General features: G+C 45.5%; 1 protein-coding gene across 2 annotated transcripts; it reads right to left on the bottom strand.

Moving 5' to 3' along the window:
• Positions 1-491: 491 nt before the first annotated feature.
• On the bottom strand, positions 492-19464 carry JOSD1 (Josephin domain containing 1). Of its 2 annotated transcripts, none has more exons than XM_082740109.1 (5): positions 19327-19464; positions 18225-19063; positions 3540-3668; positions 3240-3434; positions 492-2581 (listed from the first exon to the last, which is right to left on the bottom strand). In XM_082740109.1, the coding sequence occupies exons 2-5, from the start codon at positions 18407-18409 to the stop codon at positions 2482-2484; spliced, it is 609 nt and encodes a 202-aa protein (XP_082596235.1). In that variant the 5' UTR covers positions 18410-19063; positions 19327-19464; the 3' UTR covers positions 492-2481. The 2 variants fall into 2 exon arrangements, with proteins under 2 accessions (XP_082596235.1, XP_082596236.1); XM_082740110.1 differs by having other exon boundaries at positions 19400-19434.
• Positions 19465-19500: the final 36 nt, after the last annotated feature.

Below are 19500 nucleotides of genomic sequence, written 5' to 3'. Positions count from 1 at the left end.
CTTTTAACAGTACTGAGCCTTTTGTATTTATCAGAGTATTACTGTACAGTTTAGGGGGTAGTACTATTCCTATTTTACAGAGGAGCAAACAGTCACAGAAATGTTAAGTAATCTGCCAGACTGCCTAGGAAATGCTGGATCTGAATTCATACTCAGCAGGCCCTCTGCTTTGTGCCCTTCACCTTGTTAACCAGAGAAAAACACTGGTCACTTGTCAGTGCTGGTAAAGAAAACTTGTACTTAAATTGGGATTCCTCAGATAGTTGAGTCTAGTTTTTGTAAACTGAAAAATGCATCAGGCTTTTGAACCAAATCCCGCTAGGTGAGTATCTTTTCTGGGTTTTTGAAGCGAGAGATTTGACCAAAGCACCATACAGCTCTAAAAGATGGCTTATGATGGTATTGAGTTTTTCTTCTATAGATCATCATGCTAAAGTTTACTTTTTTTCTCTCCACATACATAATTACAGAATTCAGGCAGACAGATGTGATTTATGTACGGAGTTTTCCATTTTTAATATTTGGTTAAACAAAATACATCTTTTGTAAACAAACCCAGCACAAGGCCAACAAAAAAAGGAATAAAAGCAAGAAAAACAAAAAGCCTAGGGTTGCCCCTTATTGGGCATCAGGGTCAGGCCTGCCCCCTTCCTTGAAGTGGGCTTTTTGCCCTTGGGCATCAGCATGGGTCCCTGTTCCTAAGCACCAAAATTGGATATGAACAGAGAAACCAGCCCTGAAATGTTTAAGCGTCTTTGCATATCCTGTTGGCTCATGGACTCCCAAGTGCACAGGGACTCCTCTGAAGTGCCATTTGCACAGGCCCAAGCAGATGGGTGGAGAGGAGTTTCCCCCTCCTCCCAGGAAATGGCTTACTATCACTGACAGTGCCCATGGACCCAAGGTCCTGCTTGTGACAATCAGGTTGGCTGTAACTTCTGGCTGGTGGTGGTTGGAATGTCATTGTGCAAGGGTAAGGAGCTCCCTGTGGTGCCAAGCAGGTCTGGTATGGAAAACAGTGCAGAAGAGACTGCAGCCAGTTGCCGAGAAGGTGTGATGCAGTAGCCGCTTGGTGGCCTCAGTTACTCAGCATAAAAAATGGCCTCGTTGGATTGAAGATACATGTGCAGAAAAAGTGCTGGTGTAAACATGCACTCCAGTCACAGTGGGGAGAAAGCCTCAGCTTCATCCTGTTAAGCTTGCTCAGGCTTGACATGCAAGCCCCAGGCTGGCTTTGCTGCTGGAGAGACGTCTGGCCCGTGGGGGCAGCTCTCAGACCCACCAAGACCACCCATGTGGAAAGGGCAGACAGGCCCTCTCTGCCTGTCCCCCTGCCTTGAGGCAACCACAACCACCCTGGTGACACCCAATGTGGTGGGATACTTCCCCTCCCCTTCTCTTGTTTTCCAAAGTTACAGGAGAAAAGTGGGCTACAACTATTTAAAGAGGTAGGGGGTAGATGGATTCTTGCTGATTTGTAAAGGAAATTAAATAAAGATGACGAGTCCAGGTGCCATACGTAATGCGCGTAAACACCCAACTTGAGGATTCTGATTCTTGTCACCACAGTGACTCGGAGCCTAGGCTTCTGCCAATTCTAGCTGCTCTTAATCTCTCAGGAGCTTATTTTTGTAATACTTTCCTCACTCAACTGTTTCTCAAACTAGTGGAAGTGGATATTGAGAACAGACTCAGGCGTTTCCTGATTTTGCCAGTGTGTGTCAACTGGGAACACTGCCCTCTGACCTGTCTTGTGCCCCAGAGGAAATTAGTGTAGTCAAGTGGCAGGGACAATGCTGGGGGGAGGCGACAGGCCCTCTGCGCCTGCCCCAGGCTGCCTTCCACCACAGCCTCTTCGGTATCTAGCTCACCCTGTCATACTAGGATGTCGCAGGATTCAACCACCCGACATGGAATACTAGAGAGTGTTTCATTAGAAAACTTGAAGGATGGTCAGGAACCACCCTCAAAAATGGGGGTAATGGGTGGCCTTAAGGGTTGGAGATGGCATGCTGTACCACTGCTGGGGTTTTGGAGATGGTTTCCTGAGAGGCCCTCATACTCTGGGTCCGTCCAGCCAGTCACATGGGCTTTGCACGTCCTGTGTCTCCAGATCAGGAAAGGGGAAGTAGAGGCAGCATCTCGAGGTGTCACAGCAGCAGTGCACTCCAGCAGAGCCTCTGTCAAGTTCTTGCAGGAATGGCGAAGATAAGCTAGGACCCACCTTTCTCCTCAAATAAAACAAGGGTCTTCCACAGGTTACCCTAAGCCCACAGAGCTCCTCCCTTCCTGTCCCTTGTCATGCTGGATGGTGGTTCTCGTCACAGCCCACACGTCTGTCTGCCCTACAGCACTGTCAAATCTGAGGGGGAACCCAGTGAGATGTTTGGGGAAGTGGCAAGGGCAGACCCACTGCAGAGGCCACAGCACATGACAGAGGACTTGGGGGGCCGAGGTGAGGGAAGGTTGGGTAGCACTGCGTTACACGTCGGCCCTCCAACTCTGACGGGCCTCCACCTCTTCCGGCACCACCAGCAGGAGTTCACAGTTCTTTCCTCGCAAGTGATGTTTGAGAAATTTCCTACGGGAACAAAGGTAGATGAGAGAGAAAATGAAATGCTGGTAAAACTGCACATTCCAGTCTCGGGGCCATGTGCTCCCCAGTCACCTCATTTATGCCCTTGGCAGTCCTCCGACCCTCTTGGAGGGATCTGTTCTTACAGGGTTCCACATGTGGCTCCCCCTTCAAGCTGCCCAGCTCATTTCCACCCTGAATTTCCACTCCTCCTCATACAACTGCCACCAGCATCTATTCTGTGAGGAACAGAGCTGCCCCAAAGTAATCAAAGGACTTCTCATTGTTTAACAAACAAATAAATAAATAGCTGCTTCTTTGGTCTCAGGAAAATTTAGCCCTCTCCGGTCTAAATATCTGTCTGCCTTCTTCTGAAGTGGCAGCTAGACCACCCCAGTTGTCCAAGCGTAGACAATGTTCCGATGCCTGTCCCACCAGACCAGAAGCCAGCGTTCTGGCTGCTGGAACGTCTCTACCAAAGGGACTTCACACCCTCATGAGCCATCAAACATACAGGTCTTTCAACTCTGAGACCCTGATTCTACGCAGGGTGGGGAGAGGATCCAAGGAGCTAGGATTTCGTCTCCTTTGTCAAATAACCAAAGATGGGCTCAACTTCCCCAACACAGCAAAGGAAGGAGCCCGGCCCACTCACAACCGCTACCTGAGCTCGCTCTCGCCTCCAATCCACTCGGGCATCTTCAGTTTGGAGTCGAGGTTGTAGTAGGCACCGCCCACCTCTCGGACACAGATCCAGTGCTGCCTTTGGAGAGGCAACTTCAGTGGACCCCAGCACAGGCTGGAGGGCAGGTTCATGATGAAGCCCATGACATTCGTGAGAGCAATGGCACTGACATCCCTGCAGGAGAGAAACAGCGTCAGTTCCCCGAGGTTCCCGTCAGAAGCACCTCCCCACTCATGCCTGAGTGCTGGTTCTCATCAAGGCGAGCCTGGTTCAGATTACCTGCGTTTGTCCCACCAGACAGCTTCATAGCCTTTGGTTTGAAGCGCTGCCATAATGACATTCACATCGTAGTTCCCATTTCCCAGCATACTCTTCTTGTGGGGGGTCACCATGGTGTTTGGAGACAACCTACAAATGTGAAAGGAGGAGGGCTAAGATGTGTGGGTTGTCCAACCCCTCCTGCCCGGCACTCCACGGCACCATCCACCACCGCCCCTGGAAGCTTCTGTCTCCCATTCAGTACAAGGTAACCACTTTTTTACTCAAGTATTATAGTCTGGGCTCCTACCGTCCTAAAGATTACCCTTCTTTTTATGCAGAACATTTAACTCAGCAGCGGTGGGGCCTACGTGCTGTCATTCAGAAAGTCAATGGACCCAAACCATGTTCCACAAGAGGTCTCATTTATGAAACCCCCAGCCCACCTACTTCTGCAGTCTTCCTCCTTGCTGATCTTCCTGCCTTAGTATGGCCATTTTATCATTAGAAAATAGTAATTGATATTTTCATTTGCATGGGTAGTATTTGTTGCTACTCTTTTCTTTTACAGGTTTTGAAATTTTTTGAATTTAAATTCAATTAATTAACATCTAACATTATTAGTTTCAGAGGTAGAGTTCAGTGATTCATCAGTCTTATATAATACCCAGTGCTCGTTACATCACATACCCCCCTTAATGCCCATCACCCAGTCACCGCATCTCCCCACCCCTCCTCCCTCCAGCAAACCCTCAGTCCACTTCCCATCATCAAGAGCCTCTTATGGTTTGTCTCCCTTTGATTTCACCTTGTTTTAGTTTTACCTCTCTTCCTCTATGATCTTGTTTTGTTTCTTAAATCCCACATATAACTGAGATCATATAACTGTCTTTCTCTGCTTGACTTATTTTGCTTAACATAACACCTTCTAGTTCCATCCATATCATTGCAAATGGCAAGATTATTTTGATGGCTGAGTTGTATTCAATTCTATATACCCACCATATCTTCTTTATCCATTCATCTGTCGATGGATATCTGAGCTCTTTCCATAGTTTGGCTCTTGTAGACCTTACTGCTACATCTGGTAGACATTGCCATTAACATTGGAGTACAGGTGCCCCTTCACATCACAACACCCAGTAGTTCAATCGCTGGGTTCTGGGGTAGTTCTATTTTCAACTTTTTGAGGAACCTCCATTTTGTTTTCTGGTGTGGTTGCACCAGCTTGCATTCCCACCAGCAGTGTAGGAGGGTTCCCCTTTCTCCGCATCCTTGCCAACACCCGTTGTTTCCTGACTTGTTAATTATAACCATTTTGACTGGTGTGAGGTAGTATCTCACTGTGGTTTTGATTCTATTTCACTGATGCCAAGTGATGTTGAGCATTTTTTCATGTGTCTGTTGACTATTTGTAAGTCTTCGTTGGAGAAATGTCTGTTCATATCTTCTACCCATTTCTTGATTGGGTCATTTGTTCTTTGGGTGTTGAGTTTGATGACTTCTTTATAGATACTGGATACTAGATATTTGCAATTATCTTCTCCCATTCTGTGGGTTATCTTTTTGTTTTATCTTCTTTTTGTTTCTTTTGCTGTGCAAAAGCTTTTTACCTTGGGGTGCCTGGGTGGCTCAGTGGGTTAAAGCCTCTACCTTCAGCTCAGGTCATGATCTCAGGGTCCTGGGATTGAGCCCCAAATCAGGCTCTCTGCTCAGGAGGGAGCCTGCTTCCTCCTTTCTCTCTCTGCCTGCCTCTCTGCCTACTTGTGATCTCTGTCAAATAAATAAAATCTTAAAAAAAAAAAAAAAAAAAGCTTTTTACCTTGATGGACGTCCTAGTCATTCATTTTTGCCTTTGTTTCTCTTGCCTTTGGAGACATGTCTAGCAAGAAGTTGCTGTAGCCAAGGTCAAAGAGGTTACTTCCTGTGTTCTCTAGGATTTTGATGGATTCCTGCCTCACATTTAGATCTTTCATCCATTTGAGTTTATTTTTGTGCATGCTGTAAGGAAATGGTCCAGGTTCATTCTTCTGCATGTGGCTGTCCAGTTTTCCTGACACCATTTGTTGAAGAGACTGTCTTTTTTCCATTGGACATTCTTTCCTGCTTTTTCAAAGATTAGTTGACCATATAGTTAAGGGTCCATTTCTGGGTTCCCTATTCTGTTCCACTGCCTATGTGTCTGTTTTCAGGCCAGTACCATACAGTCTTGATGATTACAGCTTTGTAATACAGCTTGAAATCTGGCATTGTGATGCCACCAGCTTTGGTTTTCTTTTCCAATATTCCTTTGGCTATTTGGGGACTTTCCTGCTTCCATACAACTTTTAGAATTACTTTTTTCAGCTCTGTGAAAAATGTTGATGGTATATTAATACAGATTGCACTGAACGTATAGATTTCTCTAGATAGATTAGACATTTAACAATATTTGTTCTTCCAATCCATGAGCATGGAACGTTTTTCCATTTCTTTGTGCCTTCCTCAATTTCTTTCATGAGTGTTCTATAGTTTTCTGAGTACAACTCCTTTGCCTTTCTGGTTAGGTTTATTCCTAGGTTATCGTATGGTTTTGGGTGCAATTGTACATGGGATTGATTTCTTAATTTCTCTTCCCTCTGGCTCACTGGTATACAGAAACACAACTTATTTCTGTACATTGATTTTCTGTCCTGCTCCTTTACTGAATTTCTGTATGAGTTCTAGCAATTTTGGGGTTGAGTCTTTTAGGTTTTCCACAGACAGTATCATGTCATCTGCAAAAAGAGTTTGACTTCTTCTTTGCTGATTTGGATGTCTTTTATTTCTTTTTGTTATCTGATTGCTGAGGCTAGGATTTCTAGTACTGTGCTGAACAGCAGTGGTGACAGCAGACATCCCTGCTGTGTTCCTGACCTCAGGGGGAAAGCTCTCAGTTTTTCCCCACTGAGAATGATATTCACTATGGGGTTTTTTTTTTTTAAGATTTTATTTATTTATGTATTTGACAGAGAGATAGAAAGAGTACAAGCAGGAAGAGAGGCAGAGGTAGAGGCAGAGACAGAAGCAGGCTCCCTGCCAAGCAATGAGCCTGATGCGGGGCTTGATCCTGGGACTCCGGGATCATGACCTGAGCTGAAGGCAGCCACCCAATCAACTGAGCCACCTAGGTGCTCCCGCTATGGGTTTTTCATAGATGGCTTTTATTGATATTGAGATATGTATCTTCTATCTCTACATCTTGAAAAGTTTTAATCAAGAAAGGATGCTGAACTTTGTCAAATGCTTTTTCTGCATCTTGCGACAGGATCATAAGGTTCATTCTTATTCTTTCTTTTGTTTATGTAGTTTATTGCATTGATTGATTTGTGGATGTTGAACCAACCTTACAGCCCAGGAATAAATCCCACCTGTTCATGGTGAATAATCCTTTTAAGAGAGTCTGGAAGTTTTCCTTCCATTTTGATTTTTTTGAATCAGCTTCAGAAGAACAGTTATTGATTCTTCTTTAAATGTCTGGTAGAATTCCCCTGGGAAGCCATCTGGCCCTGGGCTCTTGTGTGTTGGAAGACTTCTGACTACTGCTTCTATTTCCTTGCTGGTTATGGGTCTGTTCAGGTTTTCCTCTTCCTGTTTCAGTTTTGGTAGCTTATACATCTCTACAAATGCATCCATTTCTTCCAGACTAATTTGTTGGCATATAATTGCTCACGATACGTTCTTTTTTTTTTTTAAGACGGGGAGAGAGAATCTTTTTTTTTTTTTTTAAGATTTTATTTATTTATTTGACAGACAGAGATCACAAGTAGGCAGAGAGGCAGGCAGAGAGAGAGAGAGAGAGAGAGAGAGAGGAGGAAGCAGGCTCTCTGCAGAGCAGAGAGCCCAATATAGGGCTCAATCCCAGGACCCTGGGATCATGACCTGAACGGAAGGCAGAGGCTTTAACCCACTGAGCCACCCAGGCACCCCTCACGATATGTTCTTATAACTATTTGTATTTCTTCAGTGTTGGTTGTAAGCTCTCCTCCTTCACTCATGTTTTATTTGGGTCCTTTCTCTTTTCTTTTTGTAAGTCTGGCCAGGGGTTTATCAATCTTATTCCTTTTTTTTTTTTTTTTTAAGATTTTATTTATTTATTTAACACAGAGAGAGAGAGAGAGAGATCACAAGTAGGCAGAGCAGCAGGCAGAGAGGGGGGGAAGCAGGCTCCCTGCTGAGCAGAGAGCCTGATGCGGAGCTTGATGTCAGGATCCTGAGATCATGACCTGAGCTGAAGGCAGAGGCTTAACCCACTGAGCCACACAGGCGCCCCATCAATCTTATTAATTCTTTCAAAGAACCAGCCCCTACTTTGTTTATCTGTTCTACTGTTCTTTTGTTTTCTATTTCATTGATTTCTGCTCTAATCTTTATCAATCCTCTTATCCTGCTGGGCTTAGGCTTTTTTTTTTTTTTAATACTCTTCTTTCTCCAGCTCCTTTATGTGTAAGATTAGGTTGTGTATTTGAGACCTTTCTTGTTCCTTGAGAAAGGCTTGTGCTGCTATATACTTCCCTCTATATACTTATACATATACTTCCCTCTATATACTTCCCAAAGGACTGCCTTTGTTGCATCCCCAACATTTATTTTCATTTTCATTTATTTCCATGAATTTTTAAAATTCTTCTTTAATTTCCTGGTTGACCCATTCATTCTTTGATAGGATGCTCTTTAGCCTTCATATATTTGAATTCTTTCCAAATTTTCTCATGTTTGAGTTCCAGTTTCAAAGCACTGTTGTACAAAAATATGCAGGGAATGATCCCAATCTTTGGCACCAGTTGAGACCCGATTTGTGACCCAGTATATGATCTACTCTGGAGAATGTCCCATGTACACGTGAGAAGAATGTGTTCTGTTGCTTTAGAATGGAAATGTTCTGAATATATCTGTGAAGTCCATCTGGTCCAGTGGGTCATTCAAAGCCATTGTTTCCTTGTTGATCTTCTGCTTATATGATCTGTCTATTGCAGCAAGCAGAGTGTTAAAGTCTCCTACTATATTATTATCAATGTGTTGCTTTAATTTTGTTATTAATTGGTTTATATAACAGGCTGCTCCCATGTTAGGGGCATAAATATTTACAATTGTTAGAACTTCTTGCTGGAGAGACCCTTTTATGATGATATAGTGTCCTCCTCATCTTTTATTACAGTCTATGTCTGATGTAACGATTGCCACCCCAGCTTTATTAGCATGATAAATGGTTTTCTACCCCTTACTTTCAATCTGTAGGTGTGTGTGGGTCTAAAGCGAGTCTCTTTAAGACGGCAGCATATTGATGAGTCTTGCTTTTTTTTTAAATCCAATCTAATATCCTGTCTTTTTTTTTTTCCCCCAAGATTTTATTTATTTATTTGACAGAGATCACAAGTAGGCAGAGGGGCGGGGGGGTGGGGGGAAGCAGGCTTCCCACCAAGCAGAGAGAGAGCCCAATGCAGGGCTTGATCCTAGGACCCTGGGATCATGACCTGAGCTGAAGGCAGAGGCTTTAACCCACAAAGACACCCAGGTGCCCCTCCTGTGTCTTTTGATTGGAGCATCTGGCTCATTTACATTTAGAGTAACTGCTGAAAGATATGGATTCAGTGCCTTTATATTACCTGTGAAGTCACTGTTTCTGTATATTGTCTCTGTTCCTTTCTGGTCTACTTTAATTTTGGGCTCTCTCTTCACTAAAGGGATCCCCTTTAATATTTCTTGCAGGGCTGGTTTAGTGATGACAAATTCTTTTAATTTGTTTGTCCTGGAAACTGTTTCTCTCTCCTCCTATTTTGAATAACAGCCTATCCGGATAAAGTATTCTCGGGTGCATATTTTTCTCATTTAGCACCATGAATACATCATGCCAGTACTTTCTGGCCTGCCAGGTCTCTGTGGCTAGGCCTGCTGCCAGTCTAATGTTTGTATCCTTGTAGGTTACAGACCTCTTGTCTCAAGCTGCTTTCAGGATTTTCAAGTTTCACTATGTTGGGGTGCTGATGTATTTTTCCCGAGTTTGAGCGGGGGTTCTCTGTGCCTCCTGGACTTGAATGCCTGTTTCCTTCCCCAGATTAGGGAAGTTTTCCAGCATAATTTACTCCAGTATACTTTCCACACTATCTTCTTCTGGGATCCCAATTATTCTAATACTGTTTTGCTTTATGGTATCACTTATCTCTCAAATTCTCCCCTTATGATCGAGTAGTTGTTTATGTATTTCTCAGCTTCTTTATTCTCCAACATTTTGTCTTTTATATCTCTAATCTTCTCTTCTGCCTCATTTATCCTAGCAGTTGGAGCCTCCATATGTGACTGCATCTCATTAATAGCCTTTTTTATTTCAACTTGATTATATTTTAGTTCTTTTATTTCTCCAGAAAGGGATTCGCTTGTGTCTTCTATGTGTTTTTCCGAGTCCAGCTAGTATAATCATTACTAACTCTAGTTCCCACATCTTACATCCATACTGATTAGGTCCCTGACAGTCAGTACTGCCTCTTGTTCTCTTTTCTGAGGTGAGTTTTTCCTTCTTTGTCATTTTGTCCAAGAAAAAAAACAGATGAACAAGAGAAAAAAATACTAAAATGGCAACAAGGACACCAGAGAAGTACATACTAAACAAATCAGGAGACCCAAAACTGAAGGAAAAAAGTTAAAATTAAAAAGGAAAGAGAATATAATCAGACAGATGAACTGAACAGAGCAATACTTGGGATCCTGTGTCTATTTTGTTCTGTTTGTTAGAAAACTAGATCCCAAAATTGTAAAGAAAGAAAAACAAAAATAAAGTTAAATACAATGAAAGAACAAAATGTAATAATCATAAAAATGAAAATTTAGGGGCGCCTGGGTGGCTCAGTGGTTTGGGCTGCTGCCTTTGGCTCGGGTCGTGATCTCAGGGTCCTGGGATCGAGCCCCGCATCGGGCTCCCTGCTCCGCAGGAAGCCTGCTTCCCTCTCTCTCTCTCTCTGCCTGCCTCTCTGCCTACTTGTGATCTCCGTCTTTCAAATAAATAAATAAAATTAAAAAAAAAATGAAAATTTAAAAAAAGAACTGATAAAATAACATACTGGCTGAAAAAGGAAAGAGAAAAAAAATTAAAATTGAAAGACTGAAGAATCCTGAGAAATACCCATGAATTCTATATACTATTTTCCCCTAGCCCCGGCATTTTGCAGTTCTGTGTCATCAGTAAACTTGGTCTTAGCCAGACGTTTTTGCTCATTTCTTTCAGGGAGGGTCCTGTTGCACTGATTCTCAGGTGTCTTTGCCCCAGGTGGAAATGCACCACCCTTGCCTAGGGCCAGGCTAAGTAAATGGATTGCTTTCGTAGGATTGCTCTTGCTCTCGGTGTCTTTTGTTCCTGAAGGCTTTCCATGCAGCTTTAGAGACAGAATGAAAATGGTAGTCTCCTAATCTCTCAACCTTAGTGTTGAGAGACCCTGGTTTTGAGAGCTTGGGGCCTCACTCCTCAGTGAACCCTCAAGGAAAAGCAGTCTTTGTCTGCACTCCATGCTCACCCAGTTTGTGACCAGGAGTCTCTGTCTCAGGTACACGACCTGTTTTTGAGTCCCCAAACCCTGCAGACTCTTGCAGTGCACACCTGCACCTGCTCCTCCCCTGGGGAGGAAAGGGGGAGGGTCTTGTCTAGGTTCTGCTGCTCACTGGGCCCCTGCTTGGAGAGTGGTCAGCTGACTGTGCTGCAGTTCACGGTTTATGGCAATCCTGGGCTCACTGACTGCAGCCAGCTTCCCCACCCCATGCCCGGAAGCTCTGCGGCGCTCAAGCACCTCTGGTCTTCCTGGGACCCCTGAGACCACACTGTCCCAGCTAGGATTCCTGCTCACCTTGCCACACAAACATCTTTCAGGCAGCAACACCACTCACCGGAGCAGACTTAAAGTTCTGATTCTATGCTCCGCTGCCATATCACTCTCCTGGGCCAGCTTACAGAGGCTCCCGTCCCCCATGGTTTATGTTCCCATGTATCGCCCCGGATTTAGTCCTCTGCATCTCTTAACTTGATGAAGGCAGTCACTATTCTACTTGTAGAGTTGCAGCTACTCTTCTTAGATCTTTAGTTGAGTCTGCAGGCGTTCAGAATGGTTTGACAGCAGTCTAGCTGAATTCCTGGGATCCGATGAGACTAAGGTCTCCTACATCTCTGCCATCTTGGACTCGCTCCTTTTTTTTTTTTTTTTAACAGTTTAGATGCCTTCTATTTGAGGCTGGCACACTTGGTAATCATTAATCCTTAAACACTCCAAGGCATGCAGAGGCTCAGGCAGGTAACATAAATGTATGAACTGGAGCCAAATTTAAAGTAGTAGGAAGTTGTAAGGCCTATATTAAACCGGAACATATAAGCCACCTATAGTATTTCAAATATACATGTGTATAGAATGATTGAATAAAAAATTAAAGACAATTAAAACACAACTAACTGGGGTGGGGGGAGGGGAAGAATGTACCAAACAAAAGTAAACTTGCCCACCCGCCCGTAAGTCATTTTCAGCCAGGCCTTATTAGCCTTCAAGTCAAGGCAAGGGCAGCAGCTCTAAAGGTGTTTCCGGTCCTGTGATTTTGCTTTTACAGGCTTGTCACCTAGGACTGAGGAAAGGCCATCTTGAAGGATGGGGTAGATTGCTTCCACCTTGGTGTGAAGGGGAAGGGAAATTAGGTGAGTTTCTCAGGAATAAAAGTCCAGGAGGCTGTTAAGAGCCATCTTTAGGGGCACCTAGCTGACTCAGTGGGTTAAAACCTCTGCCTTCGGCTCAGGTCATGATCCCAGGGTCCTGGGATCGAGCCCTGTATTGGGCTCTCTGCTTGGGGGGGAGCCTGCTTCCCCGTCTCCCACCGCCCCGACTGCCTTTCTGCCTACTTGTGATCTGTCAAATAAATATTAAATAAAATCTTTTTTTTTTTTTTTTAAAGAGCCATTTCTAGAAGAGAATCATGACTAGGTCAACTCTAAACACTCAAGAAATCTTACAAAAAGTTTTTTTTTTAAACTTCTTGATACACAGTAAGCATATTATTTTTCAAACATAAAACATATCCTTCCACTGCTTAAACCCTCCAATGGCTCCCAAAGCACTTAAATAGTCTAGGTTACTTCCTCTCCCTGCAAGGCCCTCAGAACACTACTGACCTCAACCCCACTTCTTTTAACACACACACCCGCTCCCTACGACTTTAACACACAAAACTCCTTCTTGGCACCCCTGGGTGGCTCAAATGATTAAGTGTCTGCCTTTGGCTCAGGTCATGACCCTAGTGTCCTGCGATCGATCCCCACGTCGGGCTCCCTGCTCAGTGCAGAGCCTGTTTCTCCCTCTCCCTCTACCATTCCCTCCACTTGTATTCTCTAGCTCTTGTCTCTCTCTCTGCCAAATAAAATAAATAAAATCTTAAAAAAACAAAACAAAAAACCCTTCCCACCTGAAGACCTCTGCACACCATTTCAGCAATGTGGAATGTTCTTCGTGCCAGATCTACACTTGGTTCGCTCCTTTATTATTTGAGTCTCAAATGCTAGTGCCTTAGAAGCTTTTTTTGACCACCCGATCTTCAGTTTCTTCCAGGCACCGTATTTTATTCCACCTGCTTTAATTACAGCCCTCGTTACTACCAGACACATCTGCTTCCCACACTAGAATGACAGCAGGGGCCTTGGGTATCCTGTTGGGACTCTATCACCAGGACCCAAAGAGAGCCTGGCATACAGGAGGTGCTTAAGAAATGTTTACTGAGGGTGCCTGGGTAGCTCAGTGGGTTAAGCCTCTGCCTTCGGTTCAGGTCATGATCCCGGGGTTCTGGGATCGAGCCTCACACCGGGCTCTCTGCTCAACACAGAGCTTGCTTCCCCTTCTCCATCTGCCTGCCTCTCTGCCTGCTTGTGATTTCTCTCTCTGTCAAATAAACAAATAAAATCTTAAAGAAAAAGGAGAGAAATGTCTACTGACATGTTTGCCATGTTTACTCTGCTACCCTCTCTCTTTGTAAACACTGGTAGCAGACCCTTAAAAAGAGCTCGTGTGCTTGTCTCCAGAGCTAGCGAAGAAGGGGATCAGAGGACACTAAACTTCACTCTGCAAACCAAATTGTATTTTACTGTAACAATAACCGCCATTTATTGAAAAATTCCATGCCATGCCCAATGCAAGATGGTTTTTTGTGTATCTCATTTAATTTCCAAAATAACCCTATGAAATTATAAATTATTTCTATTTCATAGGCTTAAGAGAAATTTTTTTTAAGATTATTTATTTGTCAGAGAGAGAGAACGGACAAGCAGGGGAGCAGCAGGTAGAGGGAGAAGCAGGCTCCCTGCTGAGCAAAGAGCCTGATGCAGGATTCAATCCCAGGACCCTGGGATCAGCGTTAGCTGAAGGCAGATGCTTAAACGACTGAGCCACCCAGGTGCCCCCATTTCATAGGTTTTATTTATTTATTTTAAAAGATTTTATTTCCTTATTTAAACAGAAAGATCACAAGTAGGCAGAGAGGCAGGCAGAGAGGGGAGGGGGAAGCAGGCTCCCCGCTGAGCAGAAAGCCCGATGCAGGACTCAATCCCAGGACCCCTGAGACCATGACCTGAGCCGAAGGCAGAGGCTTAACCCACTGAGCCACCCAAGCACTCCAATGTCCCACGTTTTCGATCTCAGATTCCAACCCTCTCTGTTCTATTCCCATTCACTCTTCCCAAAATGGAGCTTCCTTGCCCCATATCTGAGCTTTTGAAACAGGCTGCTAAACTGATCTCCTTGTTCCGAAACTCCCCTTCCACCAAGTCACCTATATGTTCCTGCCACATTCCCCAAGTCACCATTTCACTCTCTCACGCAGGAACTGCTGCTGCAGCCCGCTGCCCACTGGCTAACTCCCACCCACCCCCCCCCCGCCCCCGGGCCTGCGTTCTCCTCTCCTTGGGCTTTTAGTGCACTTCAGACACCATGACCAGGCGGCCTGTGTTCTTTCATCCTGTTTCCTGTTCCAAGCCAAATGCGAAAGCTTCTTCAAGGTCAATGTCACATCCTACCTCTTCCATGGAATCCTTCCTGGCTTCTGTGTAGAAAATACAGGGAGATGGGGAGGACCACACATTATCCTAGCAAGCAGCACCAATACTAACTGTGCGATTTAATGCTCGTGTCTGCTGGCTTATCTGCAACGATGGGCACGATCCGCACCTTACACGACCATTAAAGAATTCCATTCTCTCACTCATGTCCGACCAGAGAGCAAATTCCCAAAGCACAGGGGACGGCTCTTCTCCTCTCTTAGCCCTCACAGCACAGCACTGGCAACTGAATAAACATGTGTTGGCCTAGATGACATCACGCTAGGGAATGCGGAGAATGGCCTCCATCTCATTCCTAGAGCGGGCATTCAAGCCAGTGGGGTCCACCTAGTGTGCCATCGTAGCAGTCCTCACTTCTACTGAGTTATAACCAGGTGCCCACTGTGTCAGCTACTCTTAAGAGCTTTATCTCTTAATCCTTCCAGCAGTCTTAAACAGAACGTAACTCCACTGGGTTAATAAGGAAGCTGAGGCACAGTGTGGCTACAGTGACTTGCACAGCCCCATGCAGCTGGTGAGTGCCAGAGCTGTGCTCCACCTATACACTCAATGGTCTCCCAGCGAGTTCGACAAACTGGTCCCACTGACCTCCATGGCATCCGTGATTTTCTTGAGACTCCTTGGCAAACTCCCTTTCACGATAGCCGTTCGTGATTTGGATGGAAGTTCTGGACTAGAAAGCAAGCCTCTCACTTCTGTCAACAGCCACAGGTTGGAGCCACGGGATTTGAAGTGATCTCCAAGTAAGAAGATGGGCTCCAGGCCAGGTCTCACTAATGCTTACGCCCTCAGCTGAGTTCCTGGTCCTCCCTCGTGGTTACTCCCGTGTTTGGCTATGGTGAGGGTTTCAGATTTTAACAAAAAGGAGATGTGGAGACATTCATCAAGATTCCTTTTCTCTCCTAATTATTATTTTCCTTTTATCAGGTCTCAAGAAATGTGACCTTAGAAAGTAGGTCTCAGAACTTCACCATGTGTCTTTGAATTATTAAATATATAAAGCGCAGATTACAGGGTCCAGCACATCAATGTACTCTGTACGTGTTGGCAATGATGATGATGTGTTTGCCTGGCCCGTGGACAAAATGATTTACATCTCTAGAGGTGAACACTCTACACCTTTTAGCAATTTACCACCACCGCACCTTTAAATGTGGCTCCTTCCACATGCTCGGGGACCTTTTAATGGGGAGGCTGGACTTCTCTGTGGTGGAAGAATGCTGGTTGTTCACCAATATCTAAAATCTTTTGTCCCTTTAGCTTGCATTAGACTTTTCCAGGGGTACCGACCTTGTTTTCATCTATTTAGATTTTAACAGTTTTTTGGGGGGTGGGGTAGAAGGCATACCTAACTGCAAGAACGTTTAATCACTAAACAATTGAGATGAGTCTAGTGAAAATGGTTTGAGGCTGAGGATTTTCCAAACAATTCAGCAAAGCTGCTACTACATCATTTGACTTCTACATCCTTCCTTTTTCAAAGCACAAGCACATACAGGATGAGATGTGCGAGATCAAGACATCTGTATAGCTGCATGATGATGCCTGCCCAGTTTCTGAGCTTTTCTCGAATTTCACATATTGAAAACTGATCCTTTTCAAACCAGTGACCTCTTCTGCCATCATTGTGGTTGTGACCACTAGGTTCAAATCCCGGACTGACTGCCACCTTGAGTCCTCTCTTCCCCATCCCCATGCTGCTGGGCCACTGGCTTTAGTTTTTCCTCAGTCCCTACTCATTTCTGTTCCAAACATGAGTCATCTCATATCCACAACCGTACTGAAACTCCACCCTGCTTTTGTATTTCTCTGCTTTTATCTGGCTAAAATCCGACTGCTCAGATGAACGTTCTCTCTACAGCATTTGTCAACATTTTTCTCCCACTTCTCCCATTATCAGCCCCATCTTCAAAAGAGCATAAAACCTTGTATCTGGGAATTTTCAATTATCTGGCTTAACCTGCCAACATTACTATTCTTTCCATTAAGATCCAAAGAGATCATCTTTTCCCTTTCAAACAGCTCTCAACTCCGGGGTTCTAACTTCACTCAAGTTCATTCTCAAGGTCTGGTCAATGTAGAGCTCTGGGATGTACTTAGCAGCTGAGTGCTGTTCAGTTTTTCTCTACGGTGCCTAGCAGTGCTTGGCATGCAGCAGGCCGCCAGTGAATGTTTGTCTATAAAATTCCATCTTCTCTTCCTCACCTTTTCTCCCTTTCCTCTCTCCTCTGATCCCCTTCATGCATCTTTGTTTCTATTTATCCGTACCAAATGTTTCCATACAAAATGTTCTACACAGAATTCCCCCTCTGGAGCGGAAAATGAGTACCTTTTCTTAAGTACTGGTCTGCTATTACTTTGAAAGATGGATCTTTACCTTGTGCTGATAGTAAATTGGAGAGTGTAGTGCCAATTTGCTAGTTTTAGTAGCCAGGAATAGAACCTGGTTCCAAGTGAGTGTTTAGCAAATACTCAGCATTCTTTCATTCAGGGAAAACACAACTCAAAGAGTTATCCACAAACAACAATTATCCACAAACAGCTTATAATCATAGTCCATATCTTTAGACCCAGGCCCGACCTACGAGCAGGGGGAAAGGATACTGATGATACTATTGCTTGACGTGCCGATACTCAGGAGGTAGCAGAGCAGGCACTGCAGAACTAATTCTCAAAACCTTTGATAAAAGAATTTTAGGGGCACCTGGGTGGCTCAGTGGATTAAAGCCTCTGCCTTAGGCTCAGGTCATGATCCCGGGGTCCTGAGATGGAGCCCCAAATCAGGCTCTCTGCTCAGCGGGGAGCCTGCTTCCCCCTCTCTCTCTGCCTGCCTCTCTGCCTACTTGTGATCTGTCAAATAAATAAATAAAATCCTAAAAAAAAAAAAAAAAAGAATTTTAGAACATCAAAGTAGAGAGAGAAAAAGATGAATTTCTATTAACCTGTCAGGCAGCATTTAACAAAATGGGTAAAAAAAAGGCCATCGAGAACGAAGCAGAAAGGGAAAGAGATCTAGAGAATAGGCTTCAAATCATAGTTTTGCTACTTAGAAGCCATTTGGAAAAACTACCTGACTTTTCTGCCTGTTGCTCTATCAGTAAAATAACTGCTGGGGAGGGCTATACGAAGCAACCCGGAAAAGCACCAAGGCCACCACAGAACCTCATAGAAAAACTAATCACTGTAGAGCTGAGCACCTTCCTTTATAAAACCCACAGCATTTCACCTCTGATGAGAGGTGACAGATACCCTCCCCCTTCCAGACTGTAACTAACCTCTTGGGGGCAAGACTTGAGAGGCCTTACAGCATAGTGGTCAACAACACAGATACAAACCTGAATTCAAATTCTGCTCCATCTCTTGTCATATTACCTCAGACAAATCACTGCACATATTCCGTGGGATCCCTGAGGGGATTACACAAGAAGACACAACTGAGGGATTTAGCACTGTGCCTTCCCTGTGTAAGTGATCGAGAGTGACTATTTCCCCATCTCTGTGTCCCTTACACCTGCTAACAACATCTAGCTAATATTACCTGTTGGTTTGAAGGTTCCCACCCACAGAAATTCAGAAATAGCAAGAAGTGTAAAAATGCCAAGGAGAAGGGGGTCCCCTACCTCTGGAAAATCTCTTGCAGCGTTTCCCGGGTGAAGGCATTGCTGTCCTGGAAGACGTTATTGAGGGCATGCAGGGCACAAAGCTCCCTGCGCTGTTTCTCATGGTAGATTTGTGGGGGTGCTGCCTGGGGCAGCTCCAAAGATTCAGATTTGGCCTTGTCTCCTTTCCATGGCACGCAACTCATGTTTTCGTTTTAGGTTCCAGAGAGGGCTAAAAACACCCCACCCTTCCCTCCAGAGGAAGAATGTAAGCTTCTCAGTCTTTACAGGATTCCTGAGGTCCACCTTATTTTCTGATGTCCATGATTTATGCTTTGTCACGGAGAGAAAGGTTGGAATCAAAAGGAAAAACAAAAATCCACCTCCATCGAAAGAAAAGATCACTTTTGGATTAGTGTTATTTCGCCACCACTGTCAAAGTGCAGAATTTTTAAAAAATCATAGAGGATCTAAGACCCTGTTTCCCCTCTCCCACCCTCCCCTTCAAAAAACAAAACAAAACAAAACAAAACCCACAATTTTCTTGCCGTATTTTCCTCTCTGCAAATGCCAACCAGGCCTCAATGCAGGAGGATTGAACGGAATTGGTCACATCGCTCCTTTTCTTCCATTTCTTTCAAACCGCAAACGCCACAGACTCAGGAGACAAGGCCTAAGGTGGTGGGTAAAACGCACAATTCGAGCAGCTAGCGAGGGCCGGCCAGCGTGGGATCGCGGGCCGAGCTGGGGCCTCGGGGTCGGCTCTCCATCCCCTCGGGTGCGGTGGGGCCCCGCAGGGCGCGGGCCGAGGCGGGGGCGGCTCCCTCGGAGGCGCGGACTCTCACCCTCTCGCCGCGGCCCTGCGGAGGAAACAAGCCCCGATCAGCTCCTGCGGTCGGAGACACCGCCGCGGAGGACAAGGCTGGCGGGGTAAGTGGCGGGGCGGGTCCGGCCCCAGCCCGAGGGAAGGTCCTGCGCAGCGACTGGCAGGCCCGCGAGGGGTGGGGTCGGGCCCACCCGGCTCGCCCCGCCGCCCACACCCCAACTCCCCGCCCGTCACGTGAGTGCAAGCCGGCACGCCCTCCGCCGCTGCCCCGACCCGCGCCGCGGGTCGCCCCCTCACCGCTGCCGGCCGCCACCTGGCGCTGCGGGCCGCCACCTGGGCGGCGCTCGGGCGGGCGGGCAAGCGCGCGCACCTGAGCCCGACGTCAGCTGCCCTCGCCGGGCGCGTGCTCCGGAACCGCCCTCCTGCGCCGTCCCCGCTCCCGCCCGCCGCAGCGTCACGTATGACGTCAGC

Source organism: Mustela nivalis (assembly GCF_964662115.1).
Source record: "Mustela nivalis genome assembly, chromosome: 7".
Classification (NCBI taxonomy): domain Eukaryota; kingdom Metazoa; phylum Chordata; class Mammalia; order Carnivora; family Mustelidae; genus Mustela; species Mustela nivalis.
Note: the sequence above shows the minus strand (reverse complement) of the source record. Positions and strands in the feature narration are given on the sequence as shown.

What these genes read in the sequence shown, in the direction of transcription:
- JOSD1 (XM_082740109.1), bottom strand. Translation starts at nt 18,409, where the DNA reads ATGAGTTGCGTGCCATGGAAAGGAGACAAGGCCAAATCTGAATCTTTG. An exon ending in CTGCAAGAGATTTTCCAGAG is followed by an intron (nt 3,669 to 18,224) that starts GTAGGGGACCCC and finishes TCACATTTGTAG; the next exon opens with GTTGTCTCCAAACACCATGG. An exon ending in GTCTGGTGGGACAAACGCAG is followed by an intron (nt 3,435 to 3,539) that starts GTAATCTGAACC and finishes TCTCTCCTGCAG; the next exon opens with GGATGTCAGTGCCATTGCTC.